The sequence below is a fragment of the Dama dama genome, chromosome 25 (genome assembly GCF_033118175.1).
Source record: "Dama dama isolate Ldn47 chromosome 25, ASM3311817v1, whole genome shotgun sequence".
NCBI lineage: Eukaryota > Metazoa > Chordata > Mammalia > Artiodactyla > Cervidae > Dama > Dama dama.
The window spans coordinates 36824249-36846457 of record NC_083705.1 but is presented as its reverse complement, the minus strand read 5'-3'; the positions used below and the strand labels follow the sequence as shown (position 1 = coordinate 36846457).

At 34.9% G+C, this 22209-nt stretch overlaps 1 protein-coding gene and 1 non-coding gene across 2 annotated transcripts in view; both read right to left on the bottom strand.

Annotated features, from left to right (window-relative positions):
• HCN1 (hyperpolarization activated cyclic nucleotide gated potassium channel 1) overlaps positions 1-22209 on the bottom strand; it is a 436515-nt gene that overhangs the window by 370966 nt on the left and 43340 nt on the right. The window contains exon 2 of the mRNA XM_061129721.1: positions 13663-14086. Within this exon, the coding sequence (XP_060985704.1) occupies positions 13663-14086 (424 nt within the window). The remainder of the gene's footprint in view (positions 1-13662; positions 14087-22209) is intronic.
• On the bottom strand, positions 4537-4608 carry TRNAY-AUA (transfer RNA tyrosine (anticodon AUA)). The gene has a single exon. It is a non-coding gene; the product is annotated as a tRNA-Tyr (tRNA).

Here is a 22209-nt window from a genome sequence, read left to right as displayed (position 1 = left end):
AAATATACTGTTTTAAATTTTTCAGATCAAATGTAAAAATGTATAATATTTCGTGAATGTAGATTGTGATAATCTAAAGATGCATACTGCAAACCTCAGAGCAAGTATTGGGAAAAATACTGAAGTATAGTTACTAATTCTGATGGAGGGAATGGCAACCCACTCCAGTATTCTTTCCTGGAAAACTCCCTGGACAGAGGAACCTGGTGGGCTACAGTTCATGGGGTCTCAGAGTCGGACACGACTGAGAAACTAACATTAACACACAATAGTTACTAATTCAGTAGCTGAGTCATACAAAATAATAAATATAAAAAGGGGAGAGAATTGGGGAAAATAACAAAATACACAGGGATAAATAGAAAACAAATATCAATATGGTATACTTAAACTCAACTGTAGGATTTACATTACATGTAAATAGTTTAAATTAAATGTAAGAGGTTGTCAGATGTGAAAATAAAAAAAAAACAAGATTCAAAATTGCACACAAAACATTCACTTTAAAATAAAAACAGATTGAAAATAAAACATGTAAAAATATATACCATACAAATACTAATCATATAAAGATGGAATGGCTATATTAATGTCAAAGTATATATCAGAGATTAAAAGGGTCATTTTATGGTGCTTAAGAGAATAATTCATCATGAGGACATAACAATCCTACTATGTACATCTGAAAGTTCTCCAGATCAAATACTGCTAAAGCCTAGCTTGAAGGATTTTGAGCATAACCTGGTTAGCATGTGAAATAAGCACAATTGTACAGTATTTGGAACATTTTTTGGCATTTCTTTTCTTTGGGATTGGAATGAAAACTGTTTCAAGTACTGTGGCCACTGCTGAGTTTTCCAAATTTGCTGACATACTGAGTGCAGCACTTTAACAGCATCATCTTTTAGGATTTGAAATAGCTCAACTGGAATTCCATCACCTCCGCTAGTTTTGTTTTTGTTTGTAGTAATACTTCCTAATGCTCACTTAACTTCACACTCCAGGATGTCTGGCTGTAGGTGAGTGACCACACAACGTGTTTTCTCCTTAATGGCATTATTCACTACCTAAAAGGTTGTTTATCTAAGACCAGAAATATTGTTGAAAGAAAAACATTGGATGATCAAGTAGACTCACAATTTTATTCTTAATATAATAGATCCAAGTTTATATGCAAGTTAGCCATAGGCCAACTTACTGATCCATTCCAGACAACTCTGTCTCTATCTCTCAGCTATTCCAACTCCTTAAGTAATACTAATATACAAATAGCTCCAGCTCATTGCCTCCCATGTGCATAGTAAGATTGCTCTTCTTGACTTCTGGTGACTAGGTTAGGTCATGTGACAGATTTTGGCCAAAGAGTCATAGAAAGTAATATATATATATATATCACTTTGAGGCAGATCATTGAATTGTCCACTAAGACCCTATGAGAAGCTGCTAAGATATCTTGGGCCAAGTGATAACATCTCAACATTAAAAAAACAAAAACAAAATTTTGTCTCCATAAAACCATCAGAGACCACATGCTGGGTAATACGGAATATGATTTCTAAAATCTCAGAGCATGAGGGAAACACTTCTAAGGAAATTCTCTCCCAAATCTGAGGACATCTTGATTGTTTTTTGCTAATGATAACATGTTTGCATGACTGAACCATAAGAAAATTATTATATTTCTTTCCTTTAAGAAACCTTTAGCAGCATGATTTGGGAGAAAATGTTTATAAATAGCTGTGAAATTTTATCACATTTAAATTGTATTTTTAACTTGAAGCATTTCCTCTCCACATCAAATAAAATAACTGAATAAAATTATCATATGAAGATCCATATGGAATTTTAAAAAATTAATTTTGATATGTTGGGTCTTGCAAATTAACATTTTCTGGTTAGGAGTCTTGTGCAAAAGCATCCATACTATAGAAAAGAGAACAAGAGAGTAAATGAGTGAGAAACTAGGTTCCTTCTGCTAAATTCTCTCACTAATTACAGAGTTTATAATGCTATGTATAAAATTTAAGTATAATGTTCTTTCTGCTTCCTAAAAAGTTCTCTAAATTTATAAATCTTTCATAAATATGTATGATTTGAATGTTATGAAAATGTTTCATAGTCCAGTAGTGGGAGGTAATTTTGGAATCTCAACACAGTATTGATATTATTTTATTAATAAATAAAATTGCTTTTACTATTTGTAAAACCCAACAAATTTTACACTTTTGTGAAGCATGGAATTTTACAGCTTTATTTCCATTTATTAATCAAAGGAGGATAAATATCTAACTCAGACACCAACACTCCCCACTCCTGCTCCTTTCGCAGACTTAGTGAATTGACTGCAGAGTTCTTTGTGCCTGAGATGTAGTCTTACAATGATACTCAGAATATCCCGTTCAATAATTTCTAATAGATATCTGTTACAATTGTTTATTCCCTTTTCTAATTCTTCCACTAGATTACAAAATCTTGTTTAGCAAAAGTTGTTGATTATCCATCTTTGCATTCCTGTATATAGTACAGTACTCAGCATCTGGTTGGTAGCCAATTGATTTATATTACATACTACATCTGATAATAATATAAAGATATGAAGTTCACAAATGAGGAATCAGCAATGCATTTAATTACATAGTCTCTTAATTTTTGTTAGAATGGTTAGTTTGTGATTACACTCACAATGTTTAATTGGAGGTACAGAATCATACACTTAAGAAATGTGCTACTAAATAGAATTCTTTCAAAAACAGTAGAATTTTTCTAGGACATGTGCTAACTAGAAATCTTTTCATCTGAAACCACAGAGTCATCTTCTAATTTCAAGACACAGGAGGTTTTTGGAACATCAGAAGTAACAATTCAACTAAATGGAAAGGGGGATGGATGATTTAGTTGGTAAAATTCCCAGCAATAAGACTTGGAAACATTAACACATTTATCTCCGACATTAGGCCAAAACTGGTAATTTGGCAACAAGGAAAGACTTCAGCAAAACTGTGTTGTTTTTTTTTTCAATCACTTTCTGTTGTCTTTCTCCCCTCAGCCCAACTCAACATCTCACATGAGGCAGAACCCCTCTCACGCAAATGCACCACATTGCAAAACTCATATTCATATACCTACTTTTTTCGTTCAAGAATTACTCAACTACTTGAGAATTTTTCTTACTACCTGACAACCAAGAGCCTACTAAAATATTACCTGGTAATGGTTTAAAATACTTATTTGAAGTTCTAGAAAATATTCTTGAAGGAACAAAAATGAATCATTCTCCAATGGTTAAATTTTAGTCTTTAATGTCACAATTCCCAAAGTATGTCTGGAAACAGAAAACTAGTCACTTAGAATTTGCAGACTTCTCTATACATAACTTGGCTTTGCATGTCACAGTAATAAATACACATATAACTTTTGAATCCATTCATGTTCTAGTATTATTCTAATATATATATATTATAAATCTATTGGCAGAAGTTCTTCAATAACTCTTTTCTAACAAATACCGGGGAGCCTGACATTCTGCAGTCCATAGGATTGCAGAGTCGGACATGACTTAGTGACTGCACAACAACTAATTATTATCATTAGAAAATTATTCTGCTTCTACAACGAACATGCCAGGGAGAAGGGGAGAGATAATCCTCCACCAGATTAAGGACTATCTAAGTTTGTATTTCATATTGAATAAAAATGGGGAAGCATTTTTAATTTTACAGTATTATTAAAATCTATGAAATTGAATGCTTGTGATTCAGTGTCAATCAGTTGGAAGGAATTGCTCTGAACATTTATCTGTATCATAAGATTAATATTTTTACACAGTGGAGAACAGCTTCCCATACTAAAAAGAGTACAGCCTCCACAAAATTAGTTGATTCCCCAAACACTTCGATTAGATATTATTAGGGAGTTAACAACTCTTGGATCCTCAGTCTACCTATATTAGATTTTACACACTATCACAATTCCAATTCCCCCCTTACACTCTGGTATGATGTCAAATATTGAGGAAGATAGGAATTTCTTTTTTTTTTAAGAGAGTCTATGAAAAAAAATAGTAAAATAATTTGACTGTCTAGTTATATAGTACATTACTATTCTCTTCACACTTTCAGTTTTAGAGTTTACAAAGCATTTTCACATGAATTTTCTTTTTGATTATTAAAACAACCATATAACCTAAGTAGAAGCTGTCATCCTCATTTTTTCCCCCTGATATAAAAGTGTCTAGAAACGACTTGTGCAAGGTAATCATGATTTTATTTCAATTCAGCTGAATTTCTTTTGTTTCATATGTTTACCCAGCTCATATCCCACACCAGCAACAACAAAAAATGTAGCACATTGAAATAATCAGCATATCACTGCAAATATTCCCACTGATGACCAACCTTGATGTCGATGATATGAAGTCGCTCAATTGTGTCCGACTCTTTGCTACCCCATAGACTATAGCCTACCAGGCTCCTCCGTCCATGGGAATTTCCAGGCAAGAATACTGGAGTGGGTTGCCATTTCCTTCTCCAGGGGATCTTCCCAACCCAGGGATCGAACCCGGGTCTCCCGCATTATAGGCAGACGCTTTACCGTCTGAGCCACCAGGGAAGCAGCACCAACCTTAATGGAAACCATTTTGATTCCACCACTCCTGACAGATAAGATTATCTCAAAATAGCTGGTATTTTCTTCCTTTACAACTGCTTTAAATAATATGAATCCTGGGACTAGTTTCTAGAAGCCTTACTCAATGTCTACTTTCACTTTAAGATGTAATAAGAAAAACATTTTGTCTTTTTTTTTTAATATGGCCTAAATGGCAGACTTAACTCAAAATAGCCACCAGAATTATATAACCAACCAAATGTATTTCCCTATCACACTAAGACATGACTTCTCTAACACAAAATCTAAAGTGCATACATCAGCAAGATAGAAAGAAAAGTCAAAGTAGGTCTTGCTCATCCATTGCTCAGTACAATTCAAGGGGTCTAATTTTATTTATTCTGGAGTTTTCATAACACAGTAATAATATCTTATAAAGCTGACTTTCTGTTACAATTTCTCATATATTTCAATACTATGGTTTGTCCAATGAAATCTGAATCAACTACTACGTTTGACATAATGTGAGAATAACTTTGTTTTCTAAAATATTTCAAATTAATAAAAAACACTTTGACGTTGTGTCTGACTAAAGTAAAAGACTGACTTGTCAGAAGCTGACAATAAAAAGCACATATTTTCTGTCTATGAGTAGACAATTACATTTAACATTCCCTTTAGAGATCAGCTTAATTTCACCTCATTATTTGTAACAACAAAATATTCTCGGGTTTCACTGTACCATTTTCCAATTATGTCATGTCTTTTCACATCTCCCCTTTTGTAGATATGTGCATCACAGAATACAAGGCTAAGCAAAGTGACCTGTTCAGCTAAGATCATTACCCAGATAATTAAAGTAACACAATCTACAGCAAGGTGTTTTTATGAAACACTCTGGCAGTTGAACTAGAATTCAAGTTTAAAACAGAATCGCATTACAAATTTTGGATCCACTACTCGGGAAACAACCGCATCCCAGTTTGCACTCTGACAGCACCCAGATGAGTCTAAAATAGCAGGAGAAGTAATATATGCTGTGTCGACATACACAGTGAAACAGAAAACTGAGACTGTTCTCCAGCAATTCTGGAGAAATGAAAGGCTGAATGTGCTTTGTCCTAAATTAGCCTGATTCATTTACTGCTGCAAATTTTTACTAGGTATATATTGGAAAGAAATAATGCATAATAGTATTTATAGTGCTTCCTGTACTTGGAAAAGTAGTAAGCACACTACTGAACTTTCTGTTGAAATTTTACTTACTTTAAACTAGTGGGGACTTTTATAACAAAAATGCATATTTCTATAAACCTTAGAGTCTCTAAGTGTGTTCAACAGTAACATATCATTTGAACCTCAAAGCCCTTCTGAGAGACTGAGCAGAAAATCATTATTATCCCCATAAATGATGAGCTAGATTGAATTCATCCACGATTTCTCAATTCTCTTGGAATATTTCCCAGGCCTACCCCATTTGGAAGGACATATACTCTCAAGCTGGGTTTTCAAAGTGGCCAATTTTATCAGGATGCCCTATTTAATTTAGAGCTTCTCCTCTACCCTCTATCACACTCTCATAGCACATCGTCAGTTTTGTTTTTCTTCTATACTATAAAAATCTCCGGTTTTAGATTTAAGACACTCTACTGTTTTTCTTATGTTTGTTTACATTTGCTGAATTGAAATTCCCTTGAGGTCATAATTTAACTCATTTAGTAAGTACTCTTGTGCCCCATTATTTTCCAGACACGAAGCCAGCAGCTAAAAACACATGAAGTCTATGGTTTCTGCCCTTCTGGAGTTTAATAAATAGTTGGGAAGGCAAAGTTTAAGAGAAATTATGAAGGTGAAGAATGTTACAAAGCAAAAAGCACGGGGGTATGCCAGCACATTACAGATGGAACTAACATTACCTGAGAGATTCACTAATTCCACCCTAGGGTATCTTAAGTCAAAGCCAAAGTCAAAGGAACAAAATGTGATGGATGAATTGGGGTTGGCCAAAGGAACAAAGTTCTAGAAAAAGTGAACAACACTTGTAAAGGCCTTAAAAAAGCATATATGACAAACATAAATATGTTTAGACTAGTTAAAAATTAATGAGAAAGTAGTTTTCCAGGCTGACGTGGGGAAGATTCAGATTTCAAAGGACCTTGATTATGGAATTTGTCCTTATGATAATGAAATGTCATAGAAATATTTTCAGCAAGTGGAAGATATGGTAAAATTTGCTTTTCAAAAATATCGCTTTTGAGGCCCCTGGAGGACAAGCAAGAGAGAATTTTTAAACCTAGTAATGACTCTACTATGAAAATGCAAATAAGAAATGACTGATGATGGCTTGGACTAGGATGGTGACAGAGAGGACTGAGTGAAGGAATATTAGAATTCAGACCACATTCCAAGAAGCAGAACCAGTAGAACTTGGTTACTGTTAACTATGGAGACTGAAAGCAGAGAAGTCAAGGATACCTCTTGGAGTTCTGAATTGAGTAACAAGAAATGAACGAAGGAGGAGACCTGAAGCAGAAATGAACATACTGAGCTTGAGGAGCTCATGAGATGTTTTTATAGCAATGTCATGTAAATTTTGAAGCTTAGGGATACCTAATTTGGAAGTTTGGGTTACAAGTCTAGTTATCAACATATAGCAATGGGAGCATATAAACACATGCAAAACAGGAACACAGATTGGGCAATGATGGGGCATTGATATTTTAATCTTAAAATAGGACCCTGGACATTTCTAAATTAATCTTATATTTTAGCATTAAACTGATAGTTCCATATCAAAATCATCAGTATTATACATATTAGCTTCAGGGTTCTAGCCAAAAAGCATTCATAAAAGTATATATCTTACCCTTAACATACACACATATACATACACCAACACATTCTTCGTCAACTTCTTTTAATTGTCTAGACTTAATAATACTGCCTATCCAAACAGAACTCATCACACAGTACTTTAGAACTCCAGAGGATCTGCTGAAATATCCTCTTAAAAAATATATGGTAATGTTGAAAACAATTCTCTTGAAATAAAGAATTATTTTTAGAGAACAAACAAACTCTTTCTTTAACCTGAGGAGAAAGTATAAATACAGAGAAATCATCTTTACATATGTGAATATCCACTGCCATACACTTTATCTAAACATAGATAGACAAGAAATTAGGTGATTTTAAGAGAGTATAAATGAATAATTTCAAGAGAAGATAGTTTTGCTATTTCCAAATATAGAACCCTGAAGTAAAACAACCAATAGAGGACACCTAGTGGTCTTCAGCAGAATCAATATCTGCCTGCAAAAAATATTTGGCAACTCACACAAACACAATAATATTTTTGTTAGTTGATGCACTAATTTGAGAAAGATGACATAATGAATCTCATATTTGTAAATATTATAGGCATACATCAATTTAAATATTTCAAATAGTTTCCATGTATCTCATTTCCTAAGATTAAAATATTAGAATTTAAGGTTGTAGGCACAAGTAAGTCACTTTGAGTATTTCTCCCTAGAATAAATAGAAAATAGAAGGTACAATTTGAATAAGCATCCATAAGTGCTAATTTTGAGCATAAGATCCATTTTACACCACCATGTTTCTGGTGGTATGAAATAAAAATCTCAAGTATAATTGTATCAATAATAAAATTATATAAGCATACTGTGAATATATTATTATATTAATGATTATTAACTATATAAAATATTAATACTTAAATTGTAGAACACTACAACTCATATAAGGTCTTTTCATATTTTATTTGATATAAATATTTCAATGGCAAGAATACTCGGCAAAGATAAACCTCCTTTTAGCTATCTAAAAAACATCCTGCCTGATGCTGGCTATATATAAAAAATGCAACTGTGTGACAAATCTCTCTCTTAACTGATATTATTAGTTCTATCCTCAGTTGTCTCCAATCCTCTTCACTCTGCAGCATTTCAAAATGCAAACTCCCTGCCTCTAAAGCCTCAGTGACACCTTACTGGTTGAGTCAGTCCTCAGCCCAAATTCCTGCCTATACCTCCAAACTCACTGCCTTTGCAGCCCAGGCTCTGGAGAGGCAGAACTGTGCTGACTGCTTGGGTTTCATGTCTCACTGACTGCGCTCCTCTGTCCCATGTTTCTCATCTTGGTAATCCAGGCTCCAGCTTCAAAACTCAGTTTTGAGTATCCCTGAAGCTTTCTTCTGCAAAAAAATAAGCTCTAATTGTTCACTCCCTCTTTTATGCCATCACTTACCACACCATCTGTGATTATTTTCTCACATGTCTCTTTTTCCTACAAAGCTGGGGTATGCTTTGTATTCTCATGTGTAGCATCTGCACATAGAAGCACTCAGTATATGCTTGGGAGGGAAGAATTAATTTTCCTTTGCAATTATTTAATGGATTTAGACCATGGAGGACTACCATGTCTTCAGCGGAGAGGTATGCCTGGACAACCGATTGTGTTTAGAACTCTGGACCACGGTACAAGGAGATTCAAAGGCAAAAAGTTGACACTGATGTTCCCTACAGACGTTTATGCCCAGGTAAAGAAAAGAAATGCATACAGGAGAATTCACAACCAGACTATGAGCATGAACAAATGCAAGCAGAGATAGTAGAACTGTTCAGAGTAAAAGTACTGACCATTATGGCATAGTCCCTCAATGTAGAATATTTTCAGAGGTGTTTGAGCATTAAATGAAGAATGGAAAAGGAAGGCCTTCCAAACCTGAGCTGTGGCACATGCAAAATTAGCAGATGCAGGGGAAAAAAAAATCCATTCTCTGCCAGAAGCATTATAAAATTAAAAATCAAATAGAAAAGAGCTGTTTGGTGCAAATAGGAAGTGACAGTGGTGAGATGGGGAAATGGTTCGCCGAGGGCCTTGAAGGCAAGCAAAGAAACACAGATCTGATACCACAAACAGGGAGCCTCCCTAGATTCTAGCAGAGGGAAGGCTTATCGAAACAATGGTGTTTGCCTATGGCAAGTCTTAGAATTCTGTGTGCTTTCTAAATAATGGAAGTGGTTATAACATGCATGGTATAATTATAAATAGGCAATTTATAACAAGAGTTAGTTTCTAATCTATACCAATTAGAATGCTAAAATTAACGAAAGACAGAAACCACAGTCTGTATTAGCTCCCTGTGGAATACATTTCCTTATTAATGTCCTGTTGTTAAACATAATTTGTACATATATCTGCCTCTAAGCCAACATAAAAATCTAATACTGATTGCTATAAGAGCATTGCAATATTCCAGATACATTATTCAACTGAAATTTCTATAGACATACATGAAAATCAGAACCACAGCCCTCTTTTCTTGCCTCAAAATTGGCATGTTGCTTGTGATAGGTCTAAAATCTACACCTAAATGATTGATAGGATAGTGAATGAGGAATAAAAAATAAAATATTATAGGTATGTATTCCAAAGCCATAGTTACTACAGGAGTTTCGTGTGTTTACCATACCTGTATTATACTGCCCATGAAGAATTTCTACTTTCTTTGACATTGAATCCTACAAACAGATAACCACTGCAGACTAATATTTCTCTTTTCAATTACTGTTTCCAAAATATCTAATAATTTCAAGGATCATCTGCTTTTGATAAAACAACAGGGATCAGCAGCTGTAACATTCAAGTTTCCTGGAACTCTTCACCTTTTCTAACCAAATAATCTCCTATTTACTAAGCTCTTAATCTACCCTTTATCTCTTCAGTGGCTGGTGATTGTCAAAATTGTTAATAACATTCCATTTAATTTCTGAGGATTTCCTCACCATATGTCTCTTTTAGGAGGACCACAGAGAATGGGTTCTTTCTGTGATAGGTTGCAAACCAGCACTCTGGACTGGGTCACTGACTTCACTTGAAATACAACAATAACAACAACAATGCTGAATTAAAGGGATGCTTTTTTTAAGTCAAAATACAAAACTGAGAGAGATTCCATTTTCTGGAGATTATAGGAAAAGGAATTTTCTGACCTGATTTATCTAAACAATCACCCCAGATCTTCACCTCACATGGCCATACATATAAAGTTTCAGTACAGTGTCAGAGAGCTTTAATTTTGCATCCTAAAGCCACTGATCTTATCATTGCTTCTGGAAGACAACTCCCCATGCTCCCTAACACCATGCTTCATAAATTAGTTGGCCAAATCAGCCCCTTCCTTCAATATTAGCCACTATGTTCAACTTTAGCAGGCTAGTAACATAAGGGCTAAAATGTGACACTTCTCTATTTCATTCACAATATTTCTTGAATTTATCTGGCTTTGGCACTTCTTGCTGCTTTTCAGTTGAACTAATTCAGACCAGGGGGAAAAAAAATTTCATTGAAGATGGAAGCAGTTTCCTATAGAAGGCAGCCACTTTCCTTGGGAATGATTCATTTAGAACTGTGGCAGCTTCCAGACTTCACACATTACTTCCCCAAATTTGCTGAATTTAGCATGAGCCAGCTTGGTACTAAAACGCTCAGAACTCAAAGACATGTGGGTGAACCAACATCTTCCTCTGCACTCTTATTCCAAATGCTCACAGAGAAACCTGATTACTTGTTGTGTTTCTACCTGTAAACACATCCCGGTGGCATTTATAAAACTGAGGTAGAGATATACTAATTTGGAACTATTAACATTTTTTCATGACTTTGGTTTCAATCATGCAGGTATTGCAATCATGAAATAATAAACCCATAATAAATTTGGGGTTAATTACTACTGTTTTTTCCTCTAACAGTATTACAAACAGATATTAAATAGCCATGATATATGTGATATCATATGGGGGTATCATATAATCAAGAAAACATTCTTCATGAAATGAGCTTACGGTTCATTTACTATCAATGTCATTTATTTATAAGTAAGATTACGCCAACTCACAACTCGAGCCTGAATGGGTTTGGTTACCAAATGTCTGTAATGGCATATTAAATTTCATTTTACAGTGATGATGGCGATGAGCCAATGCTCCTGAATTCTATCATGGCATCTGTAAAACACCATCGAATTACACACACCTAAGTGCCTCTGACCGCTGCCAGGAGCCAGAGGACAACAGTGCTCAGGAGCGTGCTCTTCTATGACCACGTAGCCTGGCATTTTATCTGATAGAATGCCATCTGTTCATCCTTCTGCCATTCTCGAGGGTAATTGGGTTCAAACTACAAGACACTGAAAATAGTCACATTGTCCACTGTATTTTTAATTGTCTGGGTATTTATATCAGTGACTTTTCTTCTCACAGGCTACTCATTAAAATAATTTTATGACCATGTTTCAAGAGGCAAATATTCAAATCATATTGCTTGCACCACAAAGCTCAGTTAAGAAAAGTTTCCCACATATTTTATTATACATATAAAATGGTATAATATTAAATCATTTATCACTAAAAGAATATATGTTATAGTGAGAAGCTATATAGTTTTGTGATTAAGAGCTTGGGATCTGGAGTCAGGTTGCCAAGGTCAGACTCCCAGTTCCATCTACTACTCTGTGAATCTGGGTAAATTAGGAAGCTTGGATGAACGAATCCAAGTAAAGAATCAAATATATTACTTGACATATAATAAGCCATCAATAAATATTAGCTATTTTATCAATAATTACCTCGCCTTGATATTAACATTAGCATAACAATGTTTGAGAACCAAACATTTATTACATGTTAGATGGAATGTGCTACATAGAGATACATTACAAGATGAATCAGTTTCTCAAATGAGCTTCATCTGATTTTAAATATAATTTGTATCCATATTTTAAGAATGATCTATTTTTATGCCTTTTAGCAGTGTCTTATACTGGGTTTTATTGCTGCATGTCATTTCCTGAAATCCTAGGAACCAAAATGCCATCAACAAGCACACACAAAACACTGCCACAGTCTCACAGAAAGCAGAGCTAATGTTCATAGAAGTTTCATTTTATGACTTGTTAAACCTAAATTCCAAAATATAATTCATCCTAAAAAGCATTTCTGTAGCTAGTAAAGTGGCAATTAATCCCTGGTCAGTGTGTTGTTTTCTTTAGTGTAGGTTTAGTCAACTCTGGAGGCCTTTTTGACCCTTATTTTTATGCAGACAATAAAGTTCAAGTTATAATTAATTTTTAAGGTGTGTTTAGAAGGAAAAGAAAATAAAAAAACTAATATGCAGATTCTGAAATTAGAGACTTAACCTCCCTTGCTTGGTGATGGTACATTTGACTCAGATCTTTAGAAACTCCAGTTTCCAAAGCCCTTTCAGGTCCCACCCAGTTTCTAAGCCCTTTCAAGTTCCACCTGCTGCCTAAGAACAATGGATGCCCTACTCAGCAAAACACTGGCCAGATTCACTGTTTTTATTCACTGTATTATTTGTGTTTTCTATGTAATAATTTCCCTTCAGGATATGCTGCTTTTCAGTATTATGAAATGACCTAGTACAGATAATCTACAATAAATAACTATAACACAAATAACAAAGAGCAAAATTATTACACTAAAATGTCTTTATATATACAAGTTGGAAATACTCAAAAGAATCATTTTTCTTCAAGCATGATTCTCTGAAATTTCAATATGAGGAAACATATTCCACATTATTTCACAGAACTAATGACACAAACTAGCAATCGGACCCTACAATTTTGTCAAAGATGGCACTTGATGTGTTAGATATAACAAATTAATATTACACAGTAGATAAAAACAGCCTCCCATGGTGAAGGAGCAGTTGCATTGTTTAAGATAAAAGTTTGCTGATTAAAGTAGATTTGCTTTTGAAAAGACTGAATTGGCATAAGACAATTACTTTACAATCGCTATCTTTTTCACTTTGCTCAAATTCAATTTTCGACCATATCTTTTAAAGTTGCAAATGTATCACTTATGTACCAAAAAGAAAAAAAAAGAATTTTTTCTTTTTGAACTTCATAAAACTAATTATACATAGCATAGCTGTTCATTTTAAAACCACTATAGTTTAAAATATCATGATATAGAAACTTTATACAAAGGAAAAGATATGTCTTACCTCTTCCCACTGATGTATGTATCTAATTAACCTTGAAAGTCGTAATAAACGCAAGAGACTGAGAATTTTTGTAAACCTCACAATGCGAAGTGCCCTGGCTGTCTTGTAAACTTCCGAATCCATTCCTTTTTCTACAATGAGAAAGATATAATCCACTGGGATTGATGAGATGAAGTCAACCACAAACCAGCTTTTTAAATAATTCATCTTTATCACTTTAGGGTCCAGGATGATTTCAGAACTGTCTTCATTGACAGTCCCAGTCCTGAAATTCATGATCAAGTCCAAAAGGAAAACTGTATCTGAAGCCACATTGAAAATAATCCATGGTGTTGTTGTCTGTTCTGTAAAGAATGTGATTCCAACTGGTATGATGACCAGATTTCCAACCATCATTATAAGCATGATTAAATCCCAATAAAACCTACAATAAATAAAAAAAAAAATCAGATTTTAAGATGTAGACAATAATCAGTCCTCCCTCCCACCACCATAAAAGTTGTTACAGAGTCAGACACAACTGAGCACAAGCACAAAGTTAAATAAATGAACAAACTGCTTGTTTTGTAAATAACATAGCTTTTTCAATGGCCATAAAGTTAAATCTAAGTAAAATAAATATATTCCTAAAGCAAGGCAGTGTGACTACAGAATTCTAAAAATTATTTGAGATAAAGTGCTATAGAAATAAGTTCATGAACACCCATATCCCCATTTATCTGATAAAGAAGTAAAAATAAACTCCCTTTATAGTTACAATATGGATGAAAACAGGGAAATCTATATTATAAAGAACTACTTTAAAGAAGACTCTTTGGAGGTGCTTTGAAGTATTTTATATATAAAATCCTCAATCATAGAGTAGAATAAACAATAATAAATAGGGCACATAAAAACTATTGGTACTGCAAATTTATAACTACAGATTAGGTCAATCACAAATTCTAGAACTGCCACAGCTTCTTAGCACTCCAAATATTTATGCTGTATTCTTCTTAATTTGAAAAGAGAAAACATTATCAATTTTGTTCTGAGGCTAAAAATATTTGAACAGACACTAGGTTTGAAATCAGAACCTACCTAAAATTTGCACTTTTATCACTGCTTAATTGAACAACTACTTTAAATAGATTGCCACTATTTTTCCAAACAATTATTTGTTTAAAATTTCTGATTTCATTTTCAACACAGCTGTGATTATTAGCTTTTGAAACATTCTTATCCCACATTATGTTAAAATTAGGAAGTTTATTCCAGGTTAATATTGTACTAATATAGAGTTAAAATTATTAATATATGACAAATTCATCAAAGATTATTTTAATATTGCTTTCATTTGATTTCTTTAAAGTCTACTGACACTGTAGTTAGACTAGGTAATAGACCATACTTGGTTACAGTATAGACTTGTAAAGAAACAAATCAATTAATACAACTCTATGGTCGTAAGACAGTCTACAGAAACATGAGCTACTGCATTCTGGTTGAAGATGTAGTCTCTAAGCAGTTATTTTTTACAAAAATTATATAAATTTTCATGCCAGACATTTCTGTTAACCAAGAAATTTTTATTTTACATTAGTTCTCCTACTTAGATTATTTGGGCTACATTTTTTTTAAGGCATACATTTGCATGAACCTTTCAAAGTTATTATCATTACTAATTATGAGTGACTTGGGTTAAAAGTAGTAGTACAAGAAAGAACTATAATAGTCCCACTCTGCCCTTGTTTCTACTCTCACCTCAGAATTTTATAAAAGATTAATGCTTCTCATTTTGAAGATTTCACCAGTCTTTCTGTCAAAACTTACCTATAGATTTATGAACAAGTATACAAATACCCATGTCAATTATACATCATGCACTGGTAATTAACAACGAAATCCTTTCTCTTTTTTTTTTTTTTTTCCTCTCCTAATGGAAGTGCAAAATACACTAAGGACAGAGGAGAGATATAGATAACATGTAATACTGTAATAGCTGTTTCACAAAAAAGTGACATCACTGAACTCTAAAATGAAATCATGTGTGCCCTGAGGATTTTCACTCTACTGGACACTTATCATCTCTTCTCGGGGCTCCACTCTGCTTTTCCTTGAAAGGCTGCTGTTCCCTTGGGTGTCACACATAGCCCTTTTATCTTCTATTCTACACATGCTCTTTGGGCAATATTATACACTCATCCATGTCTTTAATGATTAATTCATAACTGATGACTACAAAATGACTATCTCCAGTCTACTCCTGTCTTCTAAGCCTCCTAATCCTTATAATCAACAGTCTAATTAAATCTGTCCCCTTGCATATCTCATAGTCATGTCAAACAGCACACCCAAGCTCAATCTCATCACCTTCCCTCCCACAAACATCCCTCAGATGTTCCCTATGCCAGAAAATGGTACAATATTATACCTCATTTGGAACCATCCTAGATAGTTGAAACCAGCCTAGGTAACCCCTGGCCAAAAATCTACTCAATTTCATTATTCAATCAATTACCAAGGCTGTTTGGTTCCAACATGTAGATGTAAGTTGAATTCATCCATTTGACCTTTACCATTCCCACTGCAGCTGTCTTCAACCAGAAATTCTCACCAACTGTTTAATTCAGAAAGAAGTTACTTAAATTATCTAACCCTAAATTTTCTTATCTGTAATAAAGATTATTATAGAACCAAATGTTGTTTTTTTCTTACGTACTATATGCAAATCACAGATGCTAGCATATAACAAGCTGTGGCATGCAACGCTGGAGTTATACTTAGTATTCATGTACCTTCCCTGTTTACCAAAAGAAAGCCAATTTTGGGAGAGCAGTCAGGAGCCTTTTGAAAAATACTCACTTTTAAAAACATGCTTGTATTTCTGCTTTTTTTTTTTTTAAGGGAAAATCATATTCTACCCTTCTTAGTCAACAGAAATGAAAAGGATAAAGTGTCATCCACTCTTTATTATAGCAATAATGTTTACCACACCATGGCTTTTTATTAGTGGTGCTTAGTAAGGATTGAAGCCCTTAGATATCTCAATATCAATATGATGCTCGATTAAACCTTATAGTTTCCTTTTAAAGTATCATTGACCCTACTTTGCAGTCATAAACACAATTCTGTAGACTTTGCATAATATAACACTTCTTTGGTTAACATGGATTCATTCCTTAGATAGCAAGGAAAATATAGTTATCACTCACTCTAGAAGTTGCTTTAAAAAACAGCAATGAAGTGCACCCCAATGTTCATCGCAGCACTGTTTATAATAGCCAGGACATGGAAGCAACCTAGATGCCCATCAGCAGATGAATGGATAAGGAAGCTGTGGTACATATACACCATGGAATATTACTCAGCCGTTAAAAAGAATTCATTTGAATCAGTCCTAATGAGATGGATGAAACTGGAGCCCATTATACAGAGTGAAATAAGCCAGAAAGATAAAGAACATTACAGCATACTAACACATATATATGGAATTTAGAAAGATGGTAACGATAACCCTATACGCAAAACAGAAAAAGAGACACAGAAATACAGAACAGACTTTTGAACTCTGTGGGAGAAGGTGAGGGTGGGATGTTTCAAAAGAACAGCATGTATACTATCTAAGGTGAAACAGATCACCAGCCCAGGTGGGATGCATGAGACAAGTGCTCGGGCCTGGTGCAATGGGAAGACCCAGAGGAATCTGGTGGAGAGGGAGGTGGGAGCGGGGATCGGGATGGGGAATACGTGTAAATCTATGGCTGATTCATATCAATGTATGACAAAACCCACTGAAATGTTGTGAAGTAATTAGCCTCCAACTAATAAAAAAAAAAAAAAAAAGAAACTCTGGAAAAAAAAAAAAACAGCAATGAAGATGTTCCTGAAAACTGACCTCATGAGACTCACACCTCCCTGGCCACGAGTTTCTTTTCTCAACTCTTTGCTCAGAAAGTTTCTTTTCCCCTTAACTCAATTTCTATGTCTTGTACATTTTATTACAGAATTACAGAATTGTCTTTCCTACCCACTCCCTTTTTGCATACCCACTTTTGTGTCTCGACTTGAGGCAAAGCTAGCTCTTGCTTGGAATATCTCAAAAAGTCTCCTGTCTATGTTATCTGATCAATTCTACCCACAAGTTCCAGAGTAACCATCTAACATGTAACATACAGGTGAAAAACCAACATGGACCCTCTCATTTAAGTAAAAACACTAAGGCACTCCCTAATATAGCTTTCTCCTCCCTTCTTATCTCTTCTTTAACATTTTATGGTAAGTACCTCATAGCTCAAGCAAGATAGTCCTTACTTTTAATTGCCATCATCATGTCTAGGTACGTATGTAGGAGACATGGTTACTTCCATTCTACTAGTTCCTTTTCCTATCAGCATTCTACTGTCCTTCAAGTCCTGTTCTGGTAATTAATTTTAGTTGTGCTGTTGTTGTTTTTTTCTTTACAACCCCCAGAACATTTATTTTCAGTATATTTCTTATTTCACTTTTGCTCTTGTTACTAATTATTTGAAGTTCAAAACTATCCTATCCTTACATGTATATGTATGGCTGAGTTCCTTTTCTGTTCATATGAAACTAACATAACACTGTTAATTGGCTAGTCCCTGATATGAAATAAAAAGTTTAAAAAAAACTATTTTGCCTTCTGTTTAACTTCTGTAGTAATGCAAACAGTATCCAGGACAGCAAATGCTAAGAAAATACATTAATTAAATTTTAAGTAGAAACATATACTTCATGAAGATATTTAAAGAAATCCTTTTTTAATAAGTCAAAGGTCATTAATGTAGTAAATACTTTCCTAATATACCTTTTGGGCTTCCCAGGTGACCCTAGTGATAAAGAACCCACTTGCCAATGCAGGAGACATAAAAGACACAGGCTCGATCCCTGGGTCAGGAAGATCCCCTGGAGAAGGGAATAGCAACACACTCCAGTGTTCTTGCCTGGATAATTCCATGGACAGAGGAGCCTGGCGGGCTACAGTCCATGGGGTCACAAAGAGTCAGACATGACTGGGCAACTAACATTTTAACTATATTTTTACATTATATAACTCTAGATTTTATTGATTGAGGACTTTTATAATACAGGACACATTAAAATAAGCAGAAAAATAAGAAATTAAAAATATATTCTTAGATCAGACAGCCTGCAAGCAAACAGTTTTGGATTTGACATTTGGTTTTGAATGTTATAAAACCCGTCTCTTATTCATCCTGCTCTTAGAGATAGTAGTTGTCAAAGATAATGATTAGACTTTGAAGGGTCTAGGGTTCAAATCCTAGTAGCGTTAGCTGTCAGAGAAGGCAACGGCAACCCACTCCAGTCGTCTTGCCTGGAAAATCCTATGGACAGAGGAGCCTGGTAGGCTAAAGCCCATGGGGTTGCAAAGAGACGGACATGACTGAGCGACTTCACTTTCACTTTTCACTTTCATGCATTGGAGAAGGAAATGGCAACCCACTCCAGTGTTCTTGCCTGGAGAATCCCAGGGACGGGGGAGCCTAGTGGGCTGCTGTCTGTGGGGTCGCCCAGAGTTGGACACGACTGACGCGACTTAGCAGCAGTAGCACTGACATTAGCTGTATGGTTTCAGGCACGGTATTGCTGTGACCTTCAATTTTCTCCTATTCTCAGAGCTTCTCTGCCAGGAGGACTGCATAAAATCATGTATGCAAAGTCTATAGAACTTGTGTTATAGAAAGCTAACTTTCTCTATAAATCCAACACTCACCAGAAAACCAAATCTTGACAATTACAATAGAATAATAACCTAGGTAATCATTTTTACCTTATACTAAAAGTAGATAAAATGCACAAACTAAAATGGTATTTCAATGATAATTAATATATCACTAAAAACTATGATCACTTTAATTACTAATAAATGATATTAATAGACAAATTATATTTATGTTAGTCAATTTCCCTCTGTAAGCATTTAGGGAAAAAACTTCTCGTTAAACCCTTCAAATGGTACCAGATGTACACATGGCTATATGGTTTTTCCAGTAGTCTTGTACGGATGTGAGAGTTGGACCATAATTCTTTGGCTGAGTGCCAAAGAATTGCTGCTTTTGAATTGAGGTGCTAGAGAAAACTTTTGAGAGTCCCTTGGACAGCAAAGAAATCAAAGTCGTCAATCCTAAAGGAAATCAACCCTGAATATTCATTGGAAGGACTGAGGCTGAAGCTGAAGCTTCAATACGTTGGCGACCTGATGCGAAGAGCCGCATCTTTTTCATTGAAAAAGGCTCTGATGCTGGTTCTTTTCCTGATCCCTGATGCTAGGAAAGATTGAGGACAGGAGGAGAAGTGGGTGACAGAGGATGAGATGGTTAGAAGGCATCACCGACTCAGTGAACATGAATTTGAACAAACTTCAGGGGACAGTGAAGGACAGGGAAGCCTGGCATACTGCAGTCCACGGGGTTGCAAGGAGTCAGATAGGACTTAGCAACTGAGCAACATCTCTTTTACCTATTGTTGAAGTCAACTGATACGATAAACTAGTCCCCCTACTCACACTTAAAAGTCACTCCTAACAATTATATCTTTAGATGTCAAACATAAATTGGGCATACACTTGTAAACCAACTTATTTATCAACCTAAACAAATAAATAAACAAAGGTCCAGCTGGATTTACTTTTTTATAAAACACATAGTCTTTGCAACTATGTTTCAAATTTTATATAAAACTGAGTCAATTTTCAAAAGTCCAATTAACAGCCTGATTATTGGGCATATATCTCTTGAATAACAGGATGTCTTCTCTTAAATGTTATGTCCCCTTCCTAGTACTATCAGTGGCAATTCACCCCCACCAAGTCTTAGCAGCCAATACCTGAGCTTTGATCTGACAGGTTCTCAGACATCCTCTGTCACCTTACAAATCTCATTACTTACACACAGAATATTCACACTGGGGTTAATGTTTTGTAGGACATATGCCTATCCTAAGCCTTGCAAAGAAGTTTTCCAGGTCAGCCCTATTATGCAGTCTAATGCCTTGTTGTTTCACAGGGACAAATTCATGTCAAAACAGGGTGGGGAATGAAGGTATCAAGAAAACACAGACAAATATAGGTATTTTGAAGTGAAAATACGCTAGCTTTCTCAGTACAGTAAATATCCCAATTTGTAGGAAAGTTTAGCTTAACTTATGGATAAAATTAATTTAAACCATATTTGAAAACAGATGCTTTCCAGTAAACAGCAATTTACCCAATAAGAACTTGAGTTGGATGGGAGGTACATTATGTTTTAGCTAATCTTATTTATTAAAATGAGCTAATGGGACAGAAATGTAATCCCTAAGAAGGTATTGGATCTGTCCCAGTCCAGGAAAAAGTAAACATGTTTGTTCTGCTTCCCCCTTCCTCTGAAACTGCAGTTTTTTCTTTGTGTGTTAATTTTCTTCCATAATGGCCTTATTGGTCCATATCCTCTCGTTTGTGGCATTTTAAAATTCTGTTCACTCCTCCCCCAAACCTTCAGTTTCTATGACTCTGCATTTTCATAATTCTTCACTCATATTTATATATTAGCAGAAATTAACTTTCCTCAAGCTTAACCTGACATCCCTTTTTCCACCATTAAAGTGGGCATTCCATAAGATTAGGTCATCCCATATTTCATCCCTCTATTCACTCTCTCATTGGTCTCATCAGCCACAACATGCTCACCTGATATGGTAATGTGAATGGTTATCACTGGCCTTAACCTCTGAGATAAACTGATGCATTTCTAATTACATCCTGCATAGTTAGTGGCCTCTGAGTATCCCAGTGGAACAGCCATCTCAAAGACTGAAATCCAAACCAATGAACCTTACAGCCTTAAAATAATTCTCCTGATATTATATCTGCTTATTGCAGCATAACTTCTTTTTCTTTCTGTTAGCCAGCCACTGAGCAGAAAATTTTTAAATTATCCTTGATCCCTCTGTCATCCCAATTTTAGCCTTTGGTCATTTGCCCAGGCTTACATTCCTTCTAATACAATAATTTTCATATTCAGCTTTTTACTTTGTTCCAATGCCATCATCCTCTATGAAGTTTATATTACATCATTATTCTGCTTACTAATTTTTCTGTTTCTACCTGCCCCAGGAAATTACTTCCTATTTATATCTACCAGACTTTTCCTATTGCTTGCAAAATGAAATGTAATCATTCAAAATCCTCTAGAGTATGCACCAATCCTATATCCTGAAGCTTATCTTTTGGTACACAGATGATCCTCAACTAAATTCACAGTGGGGGAAGGAGAGGGTAAGATGGGCTGAGACTAGCATTGACATGTATATATTTATACAATCCCATGTGTAAAACAGGTAGCTAGTGGGAAGCTGCTGTGTATACTTATAGCTGGTTAACGTTGTTCTACAGTAGAAACCAATACAACATTGTAAACCAATACAACATTGTAAAGCATTACCAAAAAAAAAGACTTGTTTTTCAGACTCTGTCTTTGCCATTGCCAAACAAGTGTCTGGGATTTTCTTTTCCCAAAACCGAAACTCTACCTCTCCATTAATGGT